Below are 23,077 nucleotides of genomic sequence, written 5' to 3' on the forward strand. Positions count from 1 at the left end.
AATGTTCATTTTCTCTTCATAAGAGAGTGGTTTGTGTTCTAAGGAATAAGCATATACTTAGGTTTTCAACCAGGGAATGCTCTCAGTAACCTTACCCTAGTTCTCAGAGTTCACCCACCACCCTGTGGCCTCCACACATTCTCACGTGACATCTCATTAATCCATCCATCTTCACACTCGTCACCTCACCTACCCATTTATCTTCCATCTACCTACACGTTCATGTACTCACCCACCACCCATTTACTCCTACTCCAACACACCCATCCACTCATCCTTTCATTCATCCACTGTGCTTCATACCTATACACCCAGGCACCCACTCACGTATGCACTCATCATTTATTCATCCATCCATCCATCCATCTATCCACGCAACCTTCTGCCAATGTTCATTTGTCCATCCACTCACCCACACATCTACCCATTACCTATCTACCCATATACCGATATACCAACCCACCCATCCATCTACCTATCCATATATCTACCTACCCACTCAATCACAGACCCACCTATCCATTTGTCATCTATCCATCATCCATCATCCATCCATGTACTCATGCAATTATCCACCTACACATCCACTCACCCATTCAATTGCTACAGAATATATTAATGGTATTTTGACTAATAGTGCTGTGGACCTATAAATCAGCCTGGAGAGAACTGATATACTGACTTTAATGAATCTCCATAATATCTTTCCAGTTATTTGAGTCTTTTTAATGTCTTTCAGCATTGTTTTTTAAGTTTTAGAATACAGTCTTTCACAACCTTTTATCAATATGCTCTTAGGAAATTCATATTTTCCTTCTATTGTACTTTTGAAATGTCAATTTCTAATTGTTACTACTGTAAAGAATTATGGGTGGAGTGGGTATTATATGCAAGATGTTTCATCTCTTCTTCTCACCTTCTTGTACTGGACAGAATTTCTACTCAATATTGAACAGAAGTAGTATAAAAAGTCCTAATTTTTTGTCTTAGAGAAAAGCTATCTCTAGTTTTTTTTACCATTTTATGTGAGGATAGGTGCCAACTTTTCATTGATTTTTTTGATGAGGTTGAGGATGATCCCTTATTTTCCTAGTTCAGGGCTTCTCCAAAAACAAACAAAAAACAGAATGCTGAATGATATTCAAACTGAATCAGAATGGCATAACGAATGAACCTAAGCAATTTAAAGGCAAAATCCATTAGCATTCTAAATTTGCTCTACAGAATTTCAGAAAAGTGAACAATTTAAAGTACATTTTAGCAATATATGAGATTGTTTAAATATAGGAAAAGTAAGGCAACACATAAAAATTACAAATGTGTACCTATCTGGCATTAGATATCACCAGCAGAATTAAAAATTTAGATAGTCAGGACCCAGGAGAATTCACCTAAGACATTGTGAAACCATCTGCTGAGGGACATTTGAACGGGAATTATTCCTCCTAGGAGATGCATGCTGAAGCAGAGTGGTCTGCAGGGAGAAGCCCCTCCTGCCCTACAGTATGAGGCTGAGTTGCTCACCCTCTTCAATGCCTATGCTGCAGAAAACATTAGTCCTGAAGCCAAAGGTCACATTCAACTGCCCCTGTGTGCTTCCTCTGTGAGTTTGCAGGATAGTAGGATAAACATCTGCCTCTGATCTCAGAAAAGCAGTTTCCTTGATGACCAAAAGATTCTTTGTCCAGAAATGGAGTGAAGAGGACATGAGAGACATTTTCTGTAAGAAGGGATGCTCAGTAGTCATCACTGACATTGGCTGAAGCCACCTTCACAGAAGCCTGTTGAGGCCACAGCAGAGGTGAGTGAAGCCTAGCCACTTTTGGTCTTCAAACTAACAACCAGCGCTCCTAAAACAAGTGCTTCACAAAAAATGCTGTTGGTCCCACTGCTTGAACTTCACCGTGGAGTGATAGTACTATAGTATAGATAGTCATAGTCTCAATGCATTGCGAATTTTATAAAAGGTGATTAATCAAACTTTAGAAAAGGAGCAAAAACCTTTTGGCTTTGTGCTCCATCATACAAGAAGCTGAATATTGAGCTGTTTTATGACCAGAGGATTTATTTACATGTGTTATTTTTATCTGATGTTTAATACCTGGCTTTACTAGTCACTTCCCTGCCAATAACAGTACTTTTGGAATGAACAATCTTGGAAAAAGCTGGTACCAATACCTGTGACTAAGCAAGACTTACACTTTTTTCCATTCAGCTGTGTCCACAGAGGACATTATGAAACATATCTGTGTCAACTAAGGGCAGCCTTTTGCCACCCACTGAAATGGAAATATGGAAGCAGTCATTTCAGTGGTAGCCATGTGCAGTCTGTGGCAGATTCAGAGCTGGAAAACTGAAAGGTTCTTGCTATTTGACCTTGTAATCAGAAAGAAAAATATAAGAAAATAGGGAGTATGTGTGATAAGAGGACAGTGGATATAGGTAGTTTCTCTATAAATATGCTCAACAGGAGCCAAATTTTTGTGTTGGGCACTTGGAGTTTGGAGGCATTTCAGTCTATGACAGAGGACCCCAGGGCAGTCTTGGTCCTGGTTGGAGTTCAAATCCTACAGGTTTGGGAGTCAGGCTTGCTGAGACCCTGATCTCCCTCACTGTCTGACGAGGCTGTTGGGAAACTGCTCCAGGCTGCTTGAAAACAATGCCTCGTCACTAGATTTGCCCAGACTCTTGAGCATAGTGGATCATTCAATACTTAATTAAAGACCTTTTCCTGAATGAATGGCCTAAATGAGTGGACAGCCATGCCTTTACCCAGCAATGTGTATAGATGCAGAGTTACAAAACTGATTTATCAATTTGTTCTCTCTGGAGATTAGACCCAAATCAGAAAAGGAGGAATTAAAATATCCACATGCCTCTTGAGGCAACAGAGAAAAGGGGCATCACAGTGGTCTTTGGAAAAGCTAATGTTCAGGAATTGAAATAATTATTGATCTATTAGTTTTTAGAAGGGTCATTCTACTCCTCTCCATTAAGTATGCAACACATCCTACAAAGAATATGTGGTTTTCAGCAGGGGGTACAGGCACAGGGGTGACAATCATCGTTAATGTGTCTTTCCCAGTGTACCCCTTCCATCTGCTCTCTATCTTCCATAACAACCTTCACAAAAACTAAGCTCTCTGCCACCTCCTTTGGACCCTCAAGGGATGGGGAAGTTTGTCCCAGTAGCTGGCATTCATTTCTTTTACTTTATTAAGTCCATAATGGAAAGTTACAATTTTTCCCTGTGTAATTATAAAAAATCCTTTATAGTACTTAGAAAGTAAATGAAAGATGTGTGTCTAACCGAGATTTTACTCATCTGCAAATTCTTGGCAATGATAATTTCCTCATTCTGTTTTTCATACTATGTTCTTCAAGAACAAGCTCTCTTTTTTTCCAGTTACTTACTTAGTCTAAACATGGATTCAGAGAATCTCATTCAACAAATTACAGTCTTCTGCTATCACTTATTTAGTACTATTCTTTAATTCTCGATGGTTCAGTTTTTACCAACAGGCTCCTTTCTAGCTGCATGTTTCTTCTGAGTAATTCTTTTTTTTTATTTAAGAGGAAAAAGAGAAAAACACAAAACAAAACAAAGCGGTGTAAGGGTACACGTAATACAGAACTACAAAAAAAAAAAACATAACAGTAAGAAATCACCTGTTAGTAGATTACATATTATTATCTTGAAAATAGTTGCTCAAATCACAGTATCAAAGAATACAAGGTGGACATTCAAACAGGGAGACTGCAAACAGCTGTGTTCAATGATCCAAAAACATTGATATAGTCAGCTATTTAACACCCCTAAACACACTTGCTGTTATATCCGTTAGAGCTCTTTTTCTTTTTTCTTTTTTTTCCCTCTCTTTTTTACAACAAAATTTACACATTTTGGATTTTATTACTCCTTAGTGCTTATTACTTTTGGGGGGGGGGGGAGAGAATGCAGTCAAATATGGCAAAACAAAGCTGTCAGTCAAAACCAAGGATAGACATAGCACATGGTGTGGAACAGAGTACAAGGTTATCAACAATGGTTATCAACGTTGTCTCTTGTTTCCTTAAAAAGAATTGTCTATCTCATTAGATATTATAAAGTTGGACAAAACAGTAGAGAACAAGACCAATAAAACTTAAGCATTGTAAACATTACGGGACTTCCAAAGGAGACAATAGTCAAACCAGAATGGGCATCTTAGTGAATCTTATTGCCTTCAAAGTAGTTGCCTATGTTTTCAAACTTGATACTATCATATAGAATGGAACAGAGTCTAATCAGTCAAAACAAGATCGTGGGAGTATTACAGGACTTCAAAACAAGTTCTTTTCTTTTTTGGTGCAAAGGAAAATCTAGGCTCATCTTTTATTTTTTCTTTTTATCCTGGAACCAGCTCTGGTTCCTTTTTTTGAAGACTGATACTTAAGGATAAAGATTTTGTTGTTCATTGCTGTGGGGGTTTTCCTCTTTCTGATTTTCTCAGTAGAAATAGTGTGAGTGTGAGCAGTACATATAGTAACACACACAGAGTTTTTCTATTAATCTATTTTTGAGTGCTTTTTATTTTGTTTTGTTTTTTGGTACTAGAAATCAAACTCACAACCTCATGTTTGCCAAGTAGGCACTGTGCCACTGAGCTATATCCCTAACCCAATATTAGTCTATTAAAAAGTGAGATCCTGAGATACTGATGATGATTTTGTGGATGCATACATGCCAAAACTTACCAAATTGGGGCTGGGGATTTAGCTCAGCGGCATAAACACCTTCCTTGCAAGCATGCAGTCGTAAGTTCAATCCACAGTACTGATTTAAAAAAAAAAAAGCATTAAAGTATACATCAAGAAAGTTATTTCAAAGATACGGCTCTATCCTAATATCTCCAATAATCCAATTCTAGAGATATCATTCTCATCTCTCCTCTTGGGATTGGTACTCCTTTCTCAGCCGTGAGAGACCTGGCTCCCATCACCTCAAGATAGTTTCCATTTTTCTCAAATCTCAAACAAACCTAAATTATTTTCAGTAAAGATCATTGAGACTGTTGCTAAAATCAAGTTTAATATATGAAATTAATCTTTCTGTACAATTTTCTACATTATTTGAAATAGTCAGCATTGGTGTAGCCTTCCTAAAGGGTAATGTCGTGGTGCAGGGCAGTACCCTTGCATGTAGCTAGGCTCTTTGACCCAATAATTAGCCATTAGGAGACATATCACAAGGAAATGGTGATAAGCATGAGAATTTAGGCATATGAAAGTACTTTGGAACATTATTTACAGTAACTAAAGACTATTTGGCAGTGTGAAAATTTTTAAATAAATTATGCTACATTACTGGGAATTATTTCCTCAGAGAATATGTAATGAGATTGAAGCTTTGCTTCCATTTTTTTCATTCTCTTTTTTTAAAACCCCTTTAATCATCCTCCCTTCCTCCTCACCCCTTCTGTTGTTCCCCTCCCATTTGAACAAGCTCATCTTACTTCCCAAATTCTATCCTCCATTTTGCTACTTATTTACCTTTTGGAGTTTTCACACAAGACAGACAATATATTTACACTTGTGGGTCCAATTTAATGATTAGTTCCATTTAATAGTTTAATGAGTGACCTCCATACTGTTTTTCATAATGGCTATCCCAATTTACACTACTACCAATAGTTTATAAGAGCTCTCTTTTCTCTGAATCTATACCAGAATTTGTTATTTTTTGATATTTTTTGCAATAGCCATTGTACCCAAGATGAGATAGTATTCCATTGTAGTTTTGAGTGCATTTCCCTGGTGACTAACAATATTGACCATTTTTCATATATTTGTTGGCAATCTTATATACGTATGTATTTTTGTTCAGTCATTTCTCCACTTTTAAATTGAATTGATTTTTTTACTGAATTCTTTGATTTCCTTATATACTCTGTATATTAGATGAGATGTTCCAATCTATTTTATCCTATTCTGTAGGTTGTCCTTTTTATATTTATTAGTAAATGTTTGCTCTCAGAATAAATCTAGTAAATTGTCTCTTTGTTGATTGCTTTTCTTCTTGTGCCTAGCTTCTTAGTATAAACAAACTCATTTGTCTTTTTCTGGTCTGGTTTTCTTGTCTATATAAATATCTTGAAATATTTTTCCTATATTTTCTTCTAGTAGTTTCATGTTTTTAGATACATTTAGACATCTGATTGACTTTAATTGATTTCTGTGTAGTGTGAGATAAGGACTGTTTCTTTTCTTTTCTTTATGCACATCCAGTTTTTCCCGAACAATTTATTGAAGAGACTGTCCTCTCTTTAATATATGTTTGTGGTGCCTTTGTCAAGAACTAGTGAGTTGTGGATGTATGCAGTTATTTGCGGATCTCTATCATGTTCCATTGGGCTACATGCTTGTTTTTATACTGATAGCAGGCTGTCTCGGTTATTATAGCACTGTACTGTGTCTTGAATCTGCTATCATGTTGCCTTATAGTTTGCTGTTTTGTTCCAGATTGCTTTGGCTATTCAGGGTCTTTTATACTTCTGTATGAAATTTAAGATTATTATTCTAGTTTTCTGAAAAATGCCATTGTACAAAATCTGCAAATCACATTGGGTGGTATGGATATATGAATATTTTAATATTCCAATCCATGAAACATGAGAGATCACTCTATTTGAAGAATGTATGCCTTCTTTAATTTCTTTATTAATGTTTTACAATTTTCATTTTACAGGTCTTTCATTACCTTGCTTAAATTTATTCCTAGTTATTTTACATTTTGTAGCTCTTGAGAATAGCATTGTGTTTATGATTTTTTCCTAGAAATTTTTTATTGGTATATAGCAATGCTACCTACCTTTGCATGTTAGTTTTAAAACCTGCACCTTTACTGAGCTAATTTGTTAATTCTATTAGTTCTTCGGTGGAGTCTTTATATTTCCTATAACGAATTTAATCTGTTTACATTCAAGATTATTATTGCTAAGATATGAACCTGATAGTATGTAAATTTTCTGATTTGTTTTGACTATGTTTGTTATTCTTTTTCTATCTTGTTGCTTATCTTTGAAGTTTACTCTACTGATAAGGGCTGACTCTTTTCTGTGTATCTTCTGTTTCAAAAAATTTATCTTTCATGTGTTTTCCTGGTGATAGCTATCTTTCTTTTGCTTGTGGATGTAGGACTCCCTTAGGCATATTTTGTGATATGGCCTGATGAAACTTTGTTTTTGCTTCCTTGGGAAAGACTCTACTTCTTTATTTTTGAAGAATAGCTTTTTGAATATAGTACTGTCAATTGGAAGTTTTTCCCCTGCTCTATTGTAGTTTTAAATATGATTTAGCATTTTCTCTTGTTACTATTAAAATTCTCTTTTTATGTTGAGCTTTTGAAGATTTACTACAATATGTCATGATGAGAATGTTTTCAGCACTTGTCTGTTTGGGGTCCTGTGTATCCTGTACCTGAAAGTCTGTATCTTTTCCCAAACTGAAGATGTTTTCACCTATTATTTTAATAAGCAAATCTTCTATGATTTTTCCCTTCTCTGTGCCTTATGGGACCCCTAAAATATGAAATTTTCTTCATCTATAGGTGTTCGATAAATCTTGAAAACAATCTTTATTCTTTATCTTTTTCCTTGAATTGCATACTTCAAAGGTCCTGTTTTCAAGTTTAGATGTTTTTTATTCTGCTTGATCTAGTCTGTAATTAAGTCTTTCAGCTGCATTTTTGTTTGACTATTTTCTTCCAAGCTGTTTGATTCTTTTCTATGATCTTTCCTTGCCACATTTCTCATTCAGTTCATAAATTTTTCCTGACTGCATTGAATTGTCTTTCAGTATCATCATGAACTTCATTGAGTTTCCTCACAGTTACTCTTTTGAATGTTTTTATCAAGAATTTTATCAATATCTTTTTCTTTAAGGTCTATTCCTATAGTTACTCTGCTCCTTTGTCCCTACATTAAGATTTGCAGCTCTAATAGGTCAGTTGTCTCAATTGTATGAAGTCTTATGAGATTACTTTTGCAGTCTCTTACTTCTATAAATACATTTAGGGTATTGACTTAGCGAGCTACAGTGACCATGATTCCAGTTGTTGCAATCTTAATTAGTTCTTCAGTTTCAGTCAGTGTCTTCTGTTATGGTTCATGTAGCAACAGCTCAGAAAGCTCCTTTTTTGGTAAGGTGTGGGGATCACTTGGAAGATGGAGAATTCTAGCGATTCAGTCAGTAATGGGGATAGAATGCTCACTGGATAACCACTGCATAAAAGGTAGTAGTGAGACAAAAAACATGGAATGCAATGAACATTTCCTCAAAAATACTGGCAGTGGTGGCAAAGGGCGTGAAATATTCACCTTTGGGTCAAGTGATATGAAGATGTGGTAGAATATAGAACTCATGCCCTCATCATGCTAATGTGACCTCTTAATCTTTTTTGCCTTTTTTATTTTAATACAAAATCTATTTATCTAAGATAAATAGGAATACTTCTGCTCTCTTTTGGTTTCCATGTACATGGAATAACTAATGGCATCTTTTGAGTTCTAGTCTGTATCTTCTTAGAGGTGAAGTGGGATTTTTTTTCAAATAGCATATAGTTAGGTATTATTTTTTTTCTTAAATGAACTCAGTCATTTTATGTGTTTTAATTGGAGAGTATAATCTTATTACATCTAATTTTTTACTGATAGGCAAGATTTTACTCTATTTTATAATTTGATGCTATTTTGTTGCACATTCTTTTGCGTTTTCTCCCTCTCATAATATACCATTGTGATTAACAACTTTTCTGTAGCAATGTGCTTTGATTCTTTGTTTACTACTTTCTTTTATCTACTATAGGTTTTGCTTTGTGGTTTCTAAGAAAGTTACTAAAATATATTTTCATTGTAACAAATTATTTTGAAATAACAGCAAATTAGCATGATTATAGAGATAAAAAACAAACAAGAGAGTAGGAAAATATAACATACTACTCCCATTTCCTCCATACATTAGAAACACTGTTTTTGTCATCCTGGAGGTTTAACCAAGAGCCTCACACATGCTAGGCAAACAATTTACCACTGAGCTACATCTATAACCTTTTTTTTCTTATAAGGTAGGATCTCACTAAGTTGTCAAGGTTGGTAAGGCTTAATTTGCCTCTGAGAAGCTAGGATTACAGAAATATCACACTCAGCTAAATTTTTAAAGTACATTTTATTAGTACATAATAATTTTATAAAATATTGGGATTTAAATGTGGTATTTTCATGCAGGTACCTGACTTACTTTAACCAAATTCATCTCCCCATTACTGTCACTTATGCCACTTTATTGTGCATTTTATTCCTTCCCTCTTGCATAATAATAGTTTTCCTTCTATTTTCATGTCATCTTTTGTTTGATTCTACCTATTAAAGAAGCATGGTACTTGTCTTTCAAACATGACTTGTTTTACTAATTATGTCGATCTCAAGTTCCATTCATTTTCTACATATGTCAGAATTCCATTCTTCTTTATGAGCAATGCTACTTTTTTCTGTACACACATCACATTTTTTCATCCATTCACTCTTTGATTGGCCCTTAGGCTGGTTTCATACGTAGGTTGTTGTGAACCATTTCTTAATACACATTCTTATGCAGGTATCCCTATAGTATACAGACTTTACTTCCTTTGGTATATACCAAGGAATAGTATGGTTCAGTCATATAATACCTATATTTTTAGATTTCTGAGGAACTTTTACACTGATTTCCGTAGTGGATGTACTAACTTACATTCTTATCAACAATGTAGAAAGGATCCTGTTTTTCTCTGAATCCTTGCCAGCATTTATTGTTTTGTGAATTCTTCTTGATAGCCATTTTGACTGAAGTAAAATGTAATCTCAGCATAGTTTGGGTATGTATTTCCCTGATGGTTAAACAGATTGAGCATTTATTAAAATATTTATTGGCTATTTATACTATGTGGGAGGACTCTTGGACAAGTTTAAGCTCCAGTAAAGAAGAAAAAGGGCCCAGGTCTCCATAGTGACAAATCAGACCCAGTGAGTGTTCACATTAGTTCAACAGTATGCTTGAATCCCACCCTAGGGCCCACATCTAACAGACACCAGTTGGCTGATTGTGTTTCCGCCCACCAAGAGCAACAATACTTCTCAATTTGGGCAGTTATTCTACTCTGGGATAAACAAACAGGGGGCCTGTGGTACAGGGAGGGCAACTCACAAAACCATAGTCCCTAAAGCTAGGCAAAGAAATATCATGAGTTGCTGAATTTTAAGATTAACTATCCTGTAATGAAACCACTCATTCAAAAACATAGAGAAATTTTTTGATTTCTAAATTTTTAAAACTATTCACATTCTTGGGAAGTTCTCACCCTTTTTATCTTTTTTATTTTTTCCTTTCAGCTTTTTTATTTCTTCCTTCTTATCTTTTGTTTCCTGTAGTTTTTTCTCTGGTTTTATCATTTTCTCTTCTGTGTCTGTTTTCTAATACTATTAGTTTTTCTTTGCTACTTAAATGCCTGTTTCACACTTTTCTCCTCATCTTCCATTGACTAATTTTTCAAATTTTACTTTTTTCATCCTCTGAACCCCCAAAATCCTCTAATTTTATGACTTTCACTATTAAGCTTTACAAATTTTTAGATAGCTAGTTAACTCTATGCTAATACTATTAAATACTGTTCTATTGTTGGAGGAGATAAAGTTGTTCCATTTAATAGATATTTACTGTAAATCAATATTTGGCTTTTCTTGCAGTTTAAATTATAATTATAAATCTAATTTCAATGAATAAATGTATAAATGTACATTTTTGGATCATAGAGTATGTTAATATCCAGTTTGTCTTTGATGTTATTGTTGGAGATTTGACTACTATAAACAAGGTGATATGTTTGTTGATATTAATGGTTTTCTCTGGATGCCATATCTGAATTACCTTTGTGTCATTAATAATACCCATTCCTGGAGAACTGGGTACTGAGCTACATATACTTCTGCCTTTCCCCTCAAATAAACACAGATGGTAAAGATCTACAGTTAACTACAGAGGCAAAGATCTATAGTTAACTACATCCAGAGTGTACATTGGAAAGCAAACACTCACTAAAAAGATCTCCATACTAGCAACAAAGTCTTTCACCATACTGAAGCTGCAAGCCTCAGTACAAAAGAACAAATAATAAAAAAATAGAAATGAGAAGGCAAGCAACAAAATGCCTCCAAAAACTCCCCAGAGTTGTTTCATGGGGCACTGAACAGGAGGAAATCAGAAGACATGGGCAAGTTTATTTAAAAAGATAACAAAAGAGATTTTAAAAAAAACAGATTAATAAGGTGTTCATGAGTTCAAAGAAGATATAATTAAACAGATAATGCAACCAATAAGCAAAATGACCAGCAAGTCTACAGAGAACACTAAAAAAATCCAGATAAGCTAAATAAAATAACGTAAAATATGAATATTCACTTTACAAAAGAGAGTTTGTGAAAACATACCAAACAGAAATTTAGGAAATTAAAATTTATACTGAAAGCATAGACAGCAAAGGCAAGCAATGTGAGGAAAGAGTACCAGAACTAGAAGACAAGTGATACTGACTCTTGTCAATGACCATCTATTGGAAGATACTATAAAAATAAGAGACCATGAAAAATGGATCTAACCACGGCTAGATGATGTAAAAAGACTAATCTAAGATTAATGAGCATTTGTAAAAAATCAGAAAACAATGCAGATATAATAGCAGAAAAGTTTCCAATGTGAAAAAAATAATTTAACATACAAATAAATGAGCTTATGGAATCCCAGATAACTATGATCTGAACAAAACTTCTTGACAACACATTATAGATGAAATCCTAGAAATCAAACTCAAGGACAGAATCTTGAAAGCAATTAGAGAAAAGCAACAAACAACTTATAAATGAAAATCTATCAGAATTACAATAGGCTTCTCAATACAAACCTAGAAGGCCAGGAGAGTTTAGAATGAAGTGTTTCAAGGCCCAAAAGTAAACAGGTTCCACCTCAGATTGATATATTTTGTAAACATATCTTTTGGGTTTTGTTTTTGTTTTTGTTTTTTATTTTAAAGAGGATAAAACCAAGGAAAATAAAACAAAAGAAAAGCAGTCAAAATAAACCAAAGTAAGTGACACAGGACTTCCAAACCTTATGAAATCAACAAATAGTTACCACAGTGTCTTTGTTGTTTACAAAATAGCTACAGAAAACACCTTCAGACATATCAAAAATGAAACAGAGCAGAACAGAGTAGAAACAATAAAAACAAAACAATGAATGCAATTAAGGACATCAAAACAAGCATATCTTTCTATCTTTCAAATATCTGCTCATGCCATCAGAACACAAAAAAATAAAACCTGACCCAATAAAACAATGAAAATGATATGGTTTCCCAGCAGTCATTTCCTTCCTGTAGAGCCTGGTTCCCTCACTCTGCAGTCTGTAAATGGCATTGACCCAAAGAGAGAGAGGCTTGGGTCTGGCTTTCCCCAAGCTGGCAGGAACTCGCACATGGCACTGGATTCCCAGTAGATATTTCCTCCTACAGGACCTTGTTCACTCTCTCAGCAGTCTGTGAATGGCACTGACTCACAAAGAGATGCTTAGGTCTCCCCAAGCCAGCAGTGACCCATGCGTGGCACTGGTATCCAGGCAGGGAGCTCCTTCCATGTAGCCTGGTTCTCTCCCTCTTCAGTCTATGAATGGCATTGACTCAGAGAGAGATACTTGTGTCTGGCTCTTATCTTTTGAAAATGATGGAGAAATAAGACATAATAAAGCACTTTGTAAAAAAAATGTATGACCACAAAGCCAGCACTCAAAAAATTCTCAAGGATATCCTAGAAAGAAATAATGAAGTTAATGTTGAAAAAATGTCCAATGCAATGAATGCATCAAGTAAGATACGCAGTTAAGCAGAAGAGAAACTCAGCAACAAGAAAATAACTCAATGACAGAAACAAATCAATACTTTTCATTCATATTTGTCAATGTGAATGACCTCAATTCCTCAATCAGGGTCCAGTCTGTAATAAACACAGATGCAAAAATCCTCAGGAAGTTACTGGCAAACAGAATGCAAAAAATCATCAAAAACATAGTACATCATGATTCAATAGGCTTCATCCCAAGAATGCAGGGATGGTTCAACATACACAAATTAACAAATGCAGTACATCACATAAACAGAAGCAAGGACAAAAACCATATGATCAACCCAATAGATTCAGAAAAGGCCTTTGACAAAATTCAAAATGTATTCATGATAAAAAATAAATTGTTAAATCTTTGGCTATACTAAAATAGTCCTTAAAATATAGATGGTAAATTTATCAATTATAACATTTTTTTACATTAAAATGTAATACTTATCTGTTAACTTCGTTAGTTACATTAGGTAAAAATAAAAATTTAACAGTTTACAAAAAAACTTGTGTAAAATAGGTTTTAAAAGACAGTATTTCAATATTATAAAAGGTATTTATAACAAACAGGCTATCAACATAATATTAAAAGATCAAAAACTGAAAACTTTCCCTCTAAAATCCGTACAAAGATAAGAAATTCCAATATCATCCTACTGTTCAATGTTAAGTACTGGAAACATTAGAAAGACCAGTCAGAACTATATGACAATAAGAAGACCAATATAAGGATAAGTGGAGTTAGAGGGAAAAAAGATAACAGATGGATTTACCATGTTTACAGAAATCATCAAAGAAAATTTCCCAAATACAAGTAAGGGATGCTTATAAAATACCAAAAAATATGAAGAAAAAAGAAGCCCACCAAGGCATGCTTGTATTAAATTACCAAATATCCAGCCAAAAAAAATAGAATTTTAAAAGCAGTCAGAAAAAAACAAAATATTACAGTTGAAGGTAAATTAGTATCATAGCAGACTTCTTAACACAACCCTGAATGCCAGAAGAGCTTGGAGTGAAGTAAATCAAGCACTAAAATAACTTCCAGCCCAAATTGAATTATCCTTCAAAATAAAGATGGAGAAATAAAATATTTCCATGAAAAACACCAGGTCAAAAGTTGTACAAGAAAATACCTAAGAATATTCTCAATAGAAATTACTAAACAAAGCTGAATATGCAAAGGTTACAAAAAATTCAAGTAAGAACGATGGATAAACATCAACCAAAAAGATCAGGAAAAGAAAAACAGAGAGTTGCACAACAGAATTGCACTGCATAAGGCAGTGACAGTAAATAATCGACATATCTCAGTAATATCTCTCAACATTTATGGCAACAATACTCCAAATAAAAGACATAGATTTTCAGATTGGATCAAAAGACAAAATTCAACAATCTGTTGCATTCAAGAAATTCATCTAACCTGAAAAGATATTCACAGACTAAACAATCAAAGGAAGAAAAACAATTTTTCATGTACCAAGACACTGAAAATAAGCAGGGATAGCAATTCAGTAACATACTTGATAAACTTCAAGCTAGAGCTGATTAGAAGAGGCAAAGATTTAACTAAATACTAGTTAAAGGAACAATTTAACAAGAAGAGATAGCATTAATAAATATATGTGTACCATATACTGGAGCACCTATCTTCATAAAAGATCAAATAAACATTAATGCAATCATATTAAGGGATTTTTACAACCTCTTTTGCAAAGAGTTGGGTCAACAAACAAAAAATCAATAAGGAAATATCAGAGCTGAACCACATCCTTGAACATATGGAATTAATAGATATTTACATAACATCTGACCACTCTACAATGTAGTATATATTCTTTTCAGCAGCATGTGGTACTTTTTCAAAATAAATCACATACCAGTGTGCAAAGCCTGATTAAATAAATATAAAAGAATTGAAATTATCCCATGCATACATTCAGACTACTTCACAATGAAAATACAAATCAATGACAGAAAAAATTTCAAAGAAGGGAGGAGGAGCAAAGATGGTAGATAGATAACAGCTGGCTATAGAGGCTCCCTGAGATAGTCAACTTAGAATTCAACCTAATACAGAGTGGGGAGCCCCAAACAGAGGGAAATGAATTCTCTTGTCCCAAGAAGAAATTAAGACGAGAAGAACCAACCAAACATACAGTCCCATCAGTATTATTGGGACAGCTAAAGGTTCAGTGTTCCCGCCACAGTGGGCAAGTTGCCAACCATCCGAGGTCCCACTGCGACTTGCCAAGGTCCCACCACAACTTGCTGAGGTCCCACCATGACTTGCCGAGCCATCCGAGGTCCTGCTGCTTTGACTCACTGGAGGCACAGTTACATTGAGTTCAGGGTTCGGCAAGCTGCACTGAGAGCTGAGTTGCCAGGGTGCCTACATCAACTTGTGGTGAGTGATGGGAGTGGAGCCATTCCATAGAAAGGGGGGCTCCAGCAGATGACATTCTGGGACAGGGCAAGACTGGCAAGTAAAAGGGCAGCAGTGACTTCAGTCAGTTGTTCCTTTCCCAAACGGGATTGGTGGAGTACGCTAGGCCTGGGTCACATGACCTGACTGATACTTAATAGGTTATCCAAAATCAAGTCCCTACAGTGGTGGTGCACACCAACCACACTAACCCAGTGAAGTCTCAGAAGTTTGACTAACCTGGAGAGGAGGCGGCAGAAAGCAATACAGTGCAGGCCACAGCAGTTTGACTGACCTGGAGAGGAGGCAGCACAAAGTAATACAGTGCAGGCCACATCAGCTTGATTGATCTGGAGGGGAGGGGCCAGCATACAATGTCCCTGTTTGCAACTCACTAGCACACAGCAGTAAGAAGGGTCATCTAGCCAGCATGCTTCAGAAGAATTGTAACCAACAAAGAAAGAAACTGGGGCCTCCTAGAAGAATCAAGAAAGATGGGAAAAGGAAGCAACAACAAAAAATCCCCAGATCCCAACCCTGAGAACACTGAGCCCAGAACAGGTAAATATAAAGGAGAATGAGAACACCAAACATGCAATATCAGACACGGTGCCAGTGGACATAAAGAGATATCTTCAGGACCTCATAGACGAGTTCAAAAGTGAAATATTTAGCCAAGTAAAGCAAGATATAAGAAGATTAATAAAAGAGATGCTAAGCATCCCTCAAGCAGAGACAGATGGAAGAAGAGAGGAACTCAAACAAAGGAGAGAATCATTTGTGGAAGAATATATACAAAATATGGAATACATGAAGCAGATTCAAAGAGATTACCAGGAAATTAAAAACTCTATGGAAAGATGGCAAATCTGCTTGAAAGAAACTGAGGATAGATTATCCAAACTGGAGGACAAGTTTGCAATGTGCAAGTATGAAAGGGAAAACTTTTTAAAAATAACAAGGAAACAAGCAGTAACAATACAAAGGCTAGAAGATGACAAGAGGATCTATAACTTGAGAATAAAGAATGTGAATGAAGAAGCAGGGGTACAAACAAAGGAACTACAAAGGTTATTCACAGAAATAATTAAGGAAAACTTCCCACACATAGGAAAAGGAAATGATATTCTGATGTATGACGTATACAGAACTCCAGCCACCTACAACCAAAACAGAGCTACACCCAGGCATGTAATAATCAAGATCCCAGAAATTCAATATAAGAACAGAATATTGAAAGCTTTTAGAGACAAGAAACAAATCACCTATAAAGGAAGGCCCATCAGAATAATTGCAGACTTCTTGACACAAACCTTCAAGTCAAGAAGAGCCTGGAGTGAAATATTACAAGCCCTAACAGAAAATAACCTCCAGCCCAGATTGATATACTCTGCTAAATTGTCTCTAGAAATTAATGGAGAAACAAGATGCTTCCAAGACAAAGAGAAACTTGGGAAATTTGCAACCACCAATCCAACTCTACAGAGAATACTGAGGGAATTCTAGAGAGAGAGAAAAGTACTAGGATTCCAGGAACAGTGGCAGAGAGGCCTCAATGAATGGATCAGAAAACAGAATGAAAAAGATAAGCAGACAACTGATGGCAAAAAAAGAGCATAACAGAAATGAGGCAGAGAAGATTTTATTCAAAGCTGATATGATTAATAGTATCAAGTCTGAGAGTATAGGCAACTGCACTGAAGATGACAAGACTATGATACACATTCTGGTTTTATAACTGCCTGTTTTTGAAGTTTTATACTATATACAAAAGTTGTGTTTTTATTAATACTGTTATGTACTGATATATTCAATTATACTATGTCTGATGATATAGCCAATTCTATTGAAGATAACAAGAGACAACACAGGAACTATTGTAGGACATATTGTAGACATATAATGGCCTTATATGTCTTTTTCATTTCATATGTTTATAGGAATATGTTTTGTTTTGCCTTGTTTTGTTTTGTTTCTCCCTCTTATATAGAAAGGATAGAAATACATGTTAAGGCTCATGCATGTATAGAATCTGTAAACAATTTATGAGAACTGATCTTATGACCCATGATGAAATGAACAGATACTTTGAAGAAAAAGAGACACTAAAGTATCCAATGCTGATCCTGGAGTGTCATAAGGTGAAATCCAGCAATAGTATAATTCTTTGTTCAGAGGGATATTAGCCTGCTTGGGTTTGTTCAGTCTCAACATAAATGAAGATATGGATAACTGCATGTATGTCTAAGTGTATAGGATTGATAACCATATTACTAAGTTTTTGTTGGATAGTGGAACAGAACTCTTTGCAGTCTCACTGTTTGAATTCCCACTTAATATGTTCCACTTTTGTATCTTGAACAACTATTTGTAAGAGGACAGTATGTAAATATCAACTAGTGACTTCTTACTGTTTATTTTTTCTCTGAATGTATGTACTATTTCTACCCATTTTCTGCTTTTTTAGTCTTTGTTTAAATAAAATTTTTAAAAAATTAAATAAATTTTTAAAAAAAGAAGCTGAAGAATCTGCACCAAAAGCCAGGAGTTGATGCCCAAAGTGAAGACAAAAATTGGGGCACCTCCAAAGAGAGCAGCTGAAACTCCTCTGAAGAAAATCAGTTACAATGAAGCTCTTCCAAGAAAATCAGCTGAAATCTGTCCCTCATGTTTTCCTTTTATACCACTCCAACAACAATCCTCCTTAAAGTAGATCGTCCACATCCCCACTCAAGTTGACAGTTAATTAATCATCACAATGGTGTTTATCCCTGCCTCAGTGGGAAAAACATGGATATATCCTAGACAGATAAACTGACTATCTTGTAAATGACAGAATGTATGAAATGACAAACCTGCTCAGAAAATGAAGTAGGGGAATTTGTAACAGGAAGCTTTATCTGCAGTTTCAATGATCATTGAATGAGAGAGGTAAAAAGATGCAAAAGACTACCATTGGCTCACTGTACAGATATATTGTAGGAATCCACTATGGCCAGATGCTAAAACTAAGAAATGATCAAGAGAGATAGAACCCTGCTCCAATGGAGTATGAATCCTGCCAACACATTGGATACTGAAAGACCATTTGGGGGAGCTGCCCTGTACTGCCATTAAAATCATGCAAGAGATAGATTTGGTGAATAACAATGAGAGCTACTGTGAGAGTGTTGAGGTGTCACTGTCTATAGTTTGACAAGACACAAAAGCCATTGAAGTATGTGGGTTCAGAGTCCTGGGTTCAGAAAGAGGTCCTCTTGAGTAATATACATGAGAAAGCTCAGACTGAGGGCAGGGTCAACAATAGGAGTGTCATGGTTTATGCCTGTGTCCCCCAGGCCTCACGAATTTGCATTGTGAATTTGTAATTGGTTCATTGTCTAGTGCTTGGATTGATGGTGTCAGTGCTGCACTCACATAGGGGTGGAGCCAGGATGTGATGCAACAGCAGGAAGAAGGTGTGTCTTGCTCTTTGCCGGTTCCTGTTTGCTGTTTGCAGTCACCATGAAAGATGTCCCAGCCATGCCCGCCTACCTGGGAGCCAACTGAGTGTGGACTGAAACCTCCAAAAACTGTAAGAAACAAACCTTTCCTTTCCCAACTTGGGCATCAGGTATTTTGTCTCAGTGATGAGCATAAAGTAACTAAGACAAAGAGTAATGACATCACAGTGATCAAGTGTAAGAAAAAGTGTGCAAAGATCTGCAGTGGGATTGCCACAAATTGAGGAGAATAAGTACCTGAAGCAGAACCTCACTCCAAGCAGCAGAAAAGGAGCAGTGACTGAGGAGATGGGCTTCAAGGGAAGTCACAAGAAGCTTATCAGAGTGTATCCACCAGTGTGCAGCAATGCTGGGGAATCCCTTGCCTGCTGTACAGACAAGGAATATAGGCATGTCTCTGTGATGCCTTGGTAGACTGAGGCAGTGACAGGTAACAGAAAAATAAAGATCAGGCAATTCTTAGGAGAAGTAGGCTGCAACTGGCTTACACATGCAAAATGTTAAGAAAATTGGAAATGCTCATCAGAATACAAATTACAGGATGAAGTATTTGAGGATGGAAAATGAAAAGTAAATGAAAGATGTGGTTTTCAGAAGGGTCACTTGGGTCCCATGAAGAAAATAATCTTGCTCTCTCCTTTTCTCACAGGATGAGGATTTTAAAATGAACACCTGTATGGAAAGCTGAGTCTGAAATTCAAGATCTACAGTCTCTTCTCAGAGACCTACAAACAGGATACAGTGTGATCTGAGGTTTCTCCATCTAGATGGCAAGCCCCAACCAGACACTGGTGACCGAGTTTGTGCTGGAGGGGTTCTCAGAGCACCCTGGGCTGAGACTATTCTTGCTTGGCTTCTTCCTGTCCATCTAGATGGCAAGCCCCAACCAGACACTGGTGACCCAGTTTGTGCTGGAGGGGTTCTCAGAGCACCCTGGGCTGAGACTGTTCTTGCTTGGCTTCTTCCTGTCCCTCTATGCTGTGGCACTCACAGGTAATGCTGTGATTATTGCTTTGGTCAGCTTCACCAATGGTCTCCACAGCCCCATGTACTTTTTTCTGTGCAACTTGGCTAGCATGGATATCATCTGCACCTCCTCTGTGCTACCCAAGGTGCTGTTTGGCCTGGCATCTGCAGAAAACACCATCTCCTTCCAGGGATGCATGACTCAACTCTTCTTCCTCATCTGGTCAGCATCCTCTGAGCTGCTGCTGCTCACGGTCATGGCCTATGACCGCTATGTGGCCATCTGCTTTCCTCTGCACTACAGCTCCAGGATGAGCCCTTACCTCTGTGGGGCCCTGGCCATGGCTGTGTGGGGCATCTGTGCCTTGAACGCTTCTGTCAACACTGGTCTGATGACACAGTTGTCATTCTGTGGCCCCAGGGTGATCACTCACTTTTTCTGTGAGATCCCCCCTCTTCTGCTGCTGTCTTGCAGCCCCACACATGTGAACAGCATCATGACTCTCCTGGCTGATGCCTTCTATGGATGCCTCAACTTCCTGCTCACCCTGCTCTCATATGGCTGCATAGTGTCCAGCATCTTGCGAATGCACTCAGTTGAAGGGAGACGGAAGGCCTTTTCCACCTGCTCCTCTCACCTCATTGTGGTCTCGGTGTTCTACTCATCTGTGTTCTGTGCCTACATCAGCCCTGCCTCAAGTTACAGCCCAGAGAGAAATAAAGTGTCTGGAGTGCTGTACACAGCACTGAGCCCTGCCCTGAACCCCCTCATCTACACTCTGAGGAACCAGGAGGTTAGGCGTGCCCTGTGGAGACTTTTGCCCTTCTCTAGACGTCAGGTGTAGCTGCTCAGGAATCAGGAATCCCAACCCCCTGAAAGAAGACTAGTAAAGATGAGACTTGACTATCACCATGTTTGCAAAATCCCCCTTGAACATGGAAGCTTTAGCCTCTGCTATGTGAGTTATTTCATGTAGGTTATGTAGATCTTGTGCAGCTAGTAAATGTCTGCTCCACAGAAGCAGCAGAATTTATCCTCTAATGAACAGCTTTTCCCAATCGCTACCTTTTGCCATTGGAGGATGCTCCACTCAACCTTGTCAGGAAGTATGTGAAGACCATTACCATTTTTTCATTGTATATTCCATAATTGGGTGACTCTCCCAAAAGCTTTATGTGCAAAATCTACACTCTGTCTGATGAGACAGAATTGTAGTGGCAACTGGGGTCTCCTCCTTCCAAATGTTTGGACACAACCAGAGTCATCACTGTTTAAGAACCCTTTATCATCACGGGGCCTTATTTTACTTTCATACCCTGATGCTTTTTCTCCTTGCATGAGTTCCTTGTATATAGTTTTCATTTCTCTTGGTTACCATCAAATCCACTGTCATCATCATGCTGGAATCAATGTCGAAATACTCAGATAGTCCTAGGTCAGTTATACATCAGGAGTGCCAGCCTTCATGTGAGATGTATATAGTATGTTTTTCATGGCACTTCTTGTTTCTAGAAAGCCAAGTTGCCTTCTCAGTTGCACGTGATGTCCCAGATGCCCACACATAAATTTTCATCACCATGAGTCACCTGCAAAAAGTCCTTGGCTCCTGATGCACTTGTTTCTTCATTACATACCTTTGTGGGCTGAAATATGTCCCTCTGAACATATACTAAAGGTCTAGCACCTGGTATTGTGAATATGATCTCACTGTGGAAATAGGGTCGTTGAAGATCTAGGTAGTTAAGATGAGGTTGTTAAAGTGGGCCCAGGGTCATCACTTACTTCTGTGAGAAGTCAAATTCACTATGAGTGGTGTCCTTGTGAGAGACACAGACCCACAGTCACACAGGAAGTATGCCAAATGAAGTCAGAATTCTGGAGTGGTACTAGCTGGGAAATGCCAGGATTGAAAACTGCCACCAGAAGCTAGAAAGAGCAACCAAGGATTTTTTCCTGCAGGTCTCAGAGTGGGCATGACCATGCTGACATGTTGATTTAGGTATTCTGGCTCCCAGAACTGTGAAAAAATAAATTTCTATGGTTGGAAACCATCCAGTCTCCAATACTTTGTGACAGCAGCACTGAGAAATACTACATTTAAAAAAATTATTGAATGATTTATGTTAAAATAATCATATGATGGACTTTATTGAAGACCATCACAATAAATACAGAAATCACAGCAATAGGGCTTTGCAGTGGGGTTAGAGATTGATTTCATCTTTGACTATAACATATGTAAGCAGAAATTTATAGTCAAGGAGCAAAGTAAGAAGTCAATATGTGAAAAATTGTTAAAAGGAAAACTCAGCAGTAAAGGAATTCTGGGTAAACAGATCTAATATCATATATGGCATTTTAGCTCTGGCAGAAGAAAGAGGTAAGCATTCCTGAGTCTCCCTACAGTGCAGAAAATGTAGTAGCTTTACACACATAAACAAGGTCTTCCAGGATCTGCTTTCCCTGATCTCAGAGGAGAGAAGAGGATAAAACTCAAAGCTCTCATATTTTTCTAAAAGTGGTTCTACACAAGGAACATACCATGGATGTAAGCGGTTTCAATTTTCTAATCAAAAGGTATACAGTAACAACACATTCCTGAACAACAGATGGATGAAACAAGAAAGATATAAAAATATCTTGAGACAAAAAAATAGAAACACAACATAGCAAAATTTATAAATTGCATGAAATATAATTCTAAAGAGGAAATTTATAGCTGAAAGCATGTACAACAGGAAAGAATAAATATCCAAGTGAACTATTGAATGTTATACTTTATTTTTTCCAACAAATGGGTTTAATAAATATCTACAGAGTTTTACCCAACAAAAACATAATATGCAATCCTTACCAGCAGTATATCAAACATTCTCCAAAACAGACCACTTCTAGCCAGTAAAACATGCTTAAATCCATGCAAAAGAATAAAAATAATACCATGCATACATCAGATCATTGTGCAATGCAACTTAAAATCAGTGGGAAAAAATTACAGAAATTATACAAATAAGTGGGAATTAAATGATACATATGAATAATCAATGATCTCACAGAAGAGATCAAAGACAATACCTGGTAAAATATGCCAGAATTTTCTAGAATCAATGAGAACAATCTGAAGAAGCAAGCTGATAAGTGTGAGTGCCCACATTAGCACAACAGGGTGAGTCCAAATAAATGAACCAATACCATACCTCACAGTCCTAGAAGGAAAAAAAAA

At 36.7% G+C, this 23,077-nt stretch overlaps 1 protein-coding gene across 2 annotated transcripts; it reads left to right on the forward strand.

The window, feature by feature from the left end:
- The first annotated feature begins 1,631 nt into the window (after positions 1-1,631).
- LOC106025652 (olfactory receptor 13A1-like) lies at positions 1,632-21,897 on the forward strand. 2 transcript variants are annotated; one of them, XM_063235086.1, is made up of 3 exons: positions 1,632-1,801; positions 18,769-18,958; positions 19,537-21,897. In XM_063235086.1, the coding sequence occupies exon 3, from the start codon at positions 19,760-19,762 to the stop codon at positions 20,696-20,698; it is 939 nt and encodes a 312-aa protein (XP_063091156.1). In that variant the 5' UTR covers positions 1,632-1,801; positions 18,769-18,958; positions 19,537-19,759; the 3' UTR covers positions 20,699-21,897. The 2 variants fall into 2 exon arrangements, with proteins under 2 accessions (XP_063091156.1, XP_012998787.2); XM_013143333.2 differs by having other exon boundaries at positions 18,806-18,958.
- The last annotated feature ends 1,180 nt before the right edge of the window (positions 21,898-23,077 follow it).

The sequence above is a fragment of the Cavia porcellus genome, unplaced genomic scaffold (assembly GCF_034190915.1).
Source record: "Cavia porcellus strain 051 isolate PalLab524CR breed Dunkin Hartley unplaced genomic scaffold, mCavPor4.1 scaffold_2, whole genome shotgun sequence".
In the NCBI taxonomy this organism is placed as follows: Eukaryota; Metazoa; Chordata; class Mammalia; order Rodentia; family Caviidae; genus Cavia; species Cavia porcellus.

What these genes read in the sequence shown, in the direction of transcription:
- LOC106025652 (XM_063235086.1), top strand. Translation starts at nt 19,760, where the DNA reads ATGGCAAGCCCCAACCAGACACTGGTGACCCAGTTTGTGCTGGAGGGG.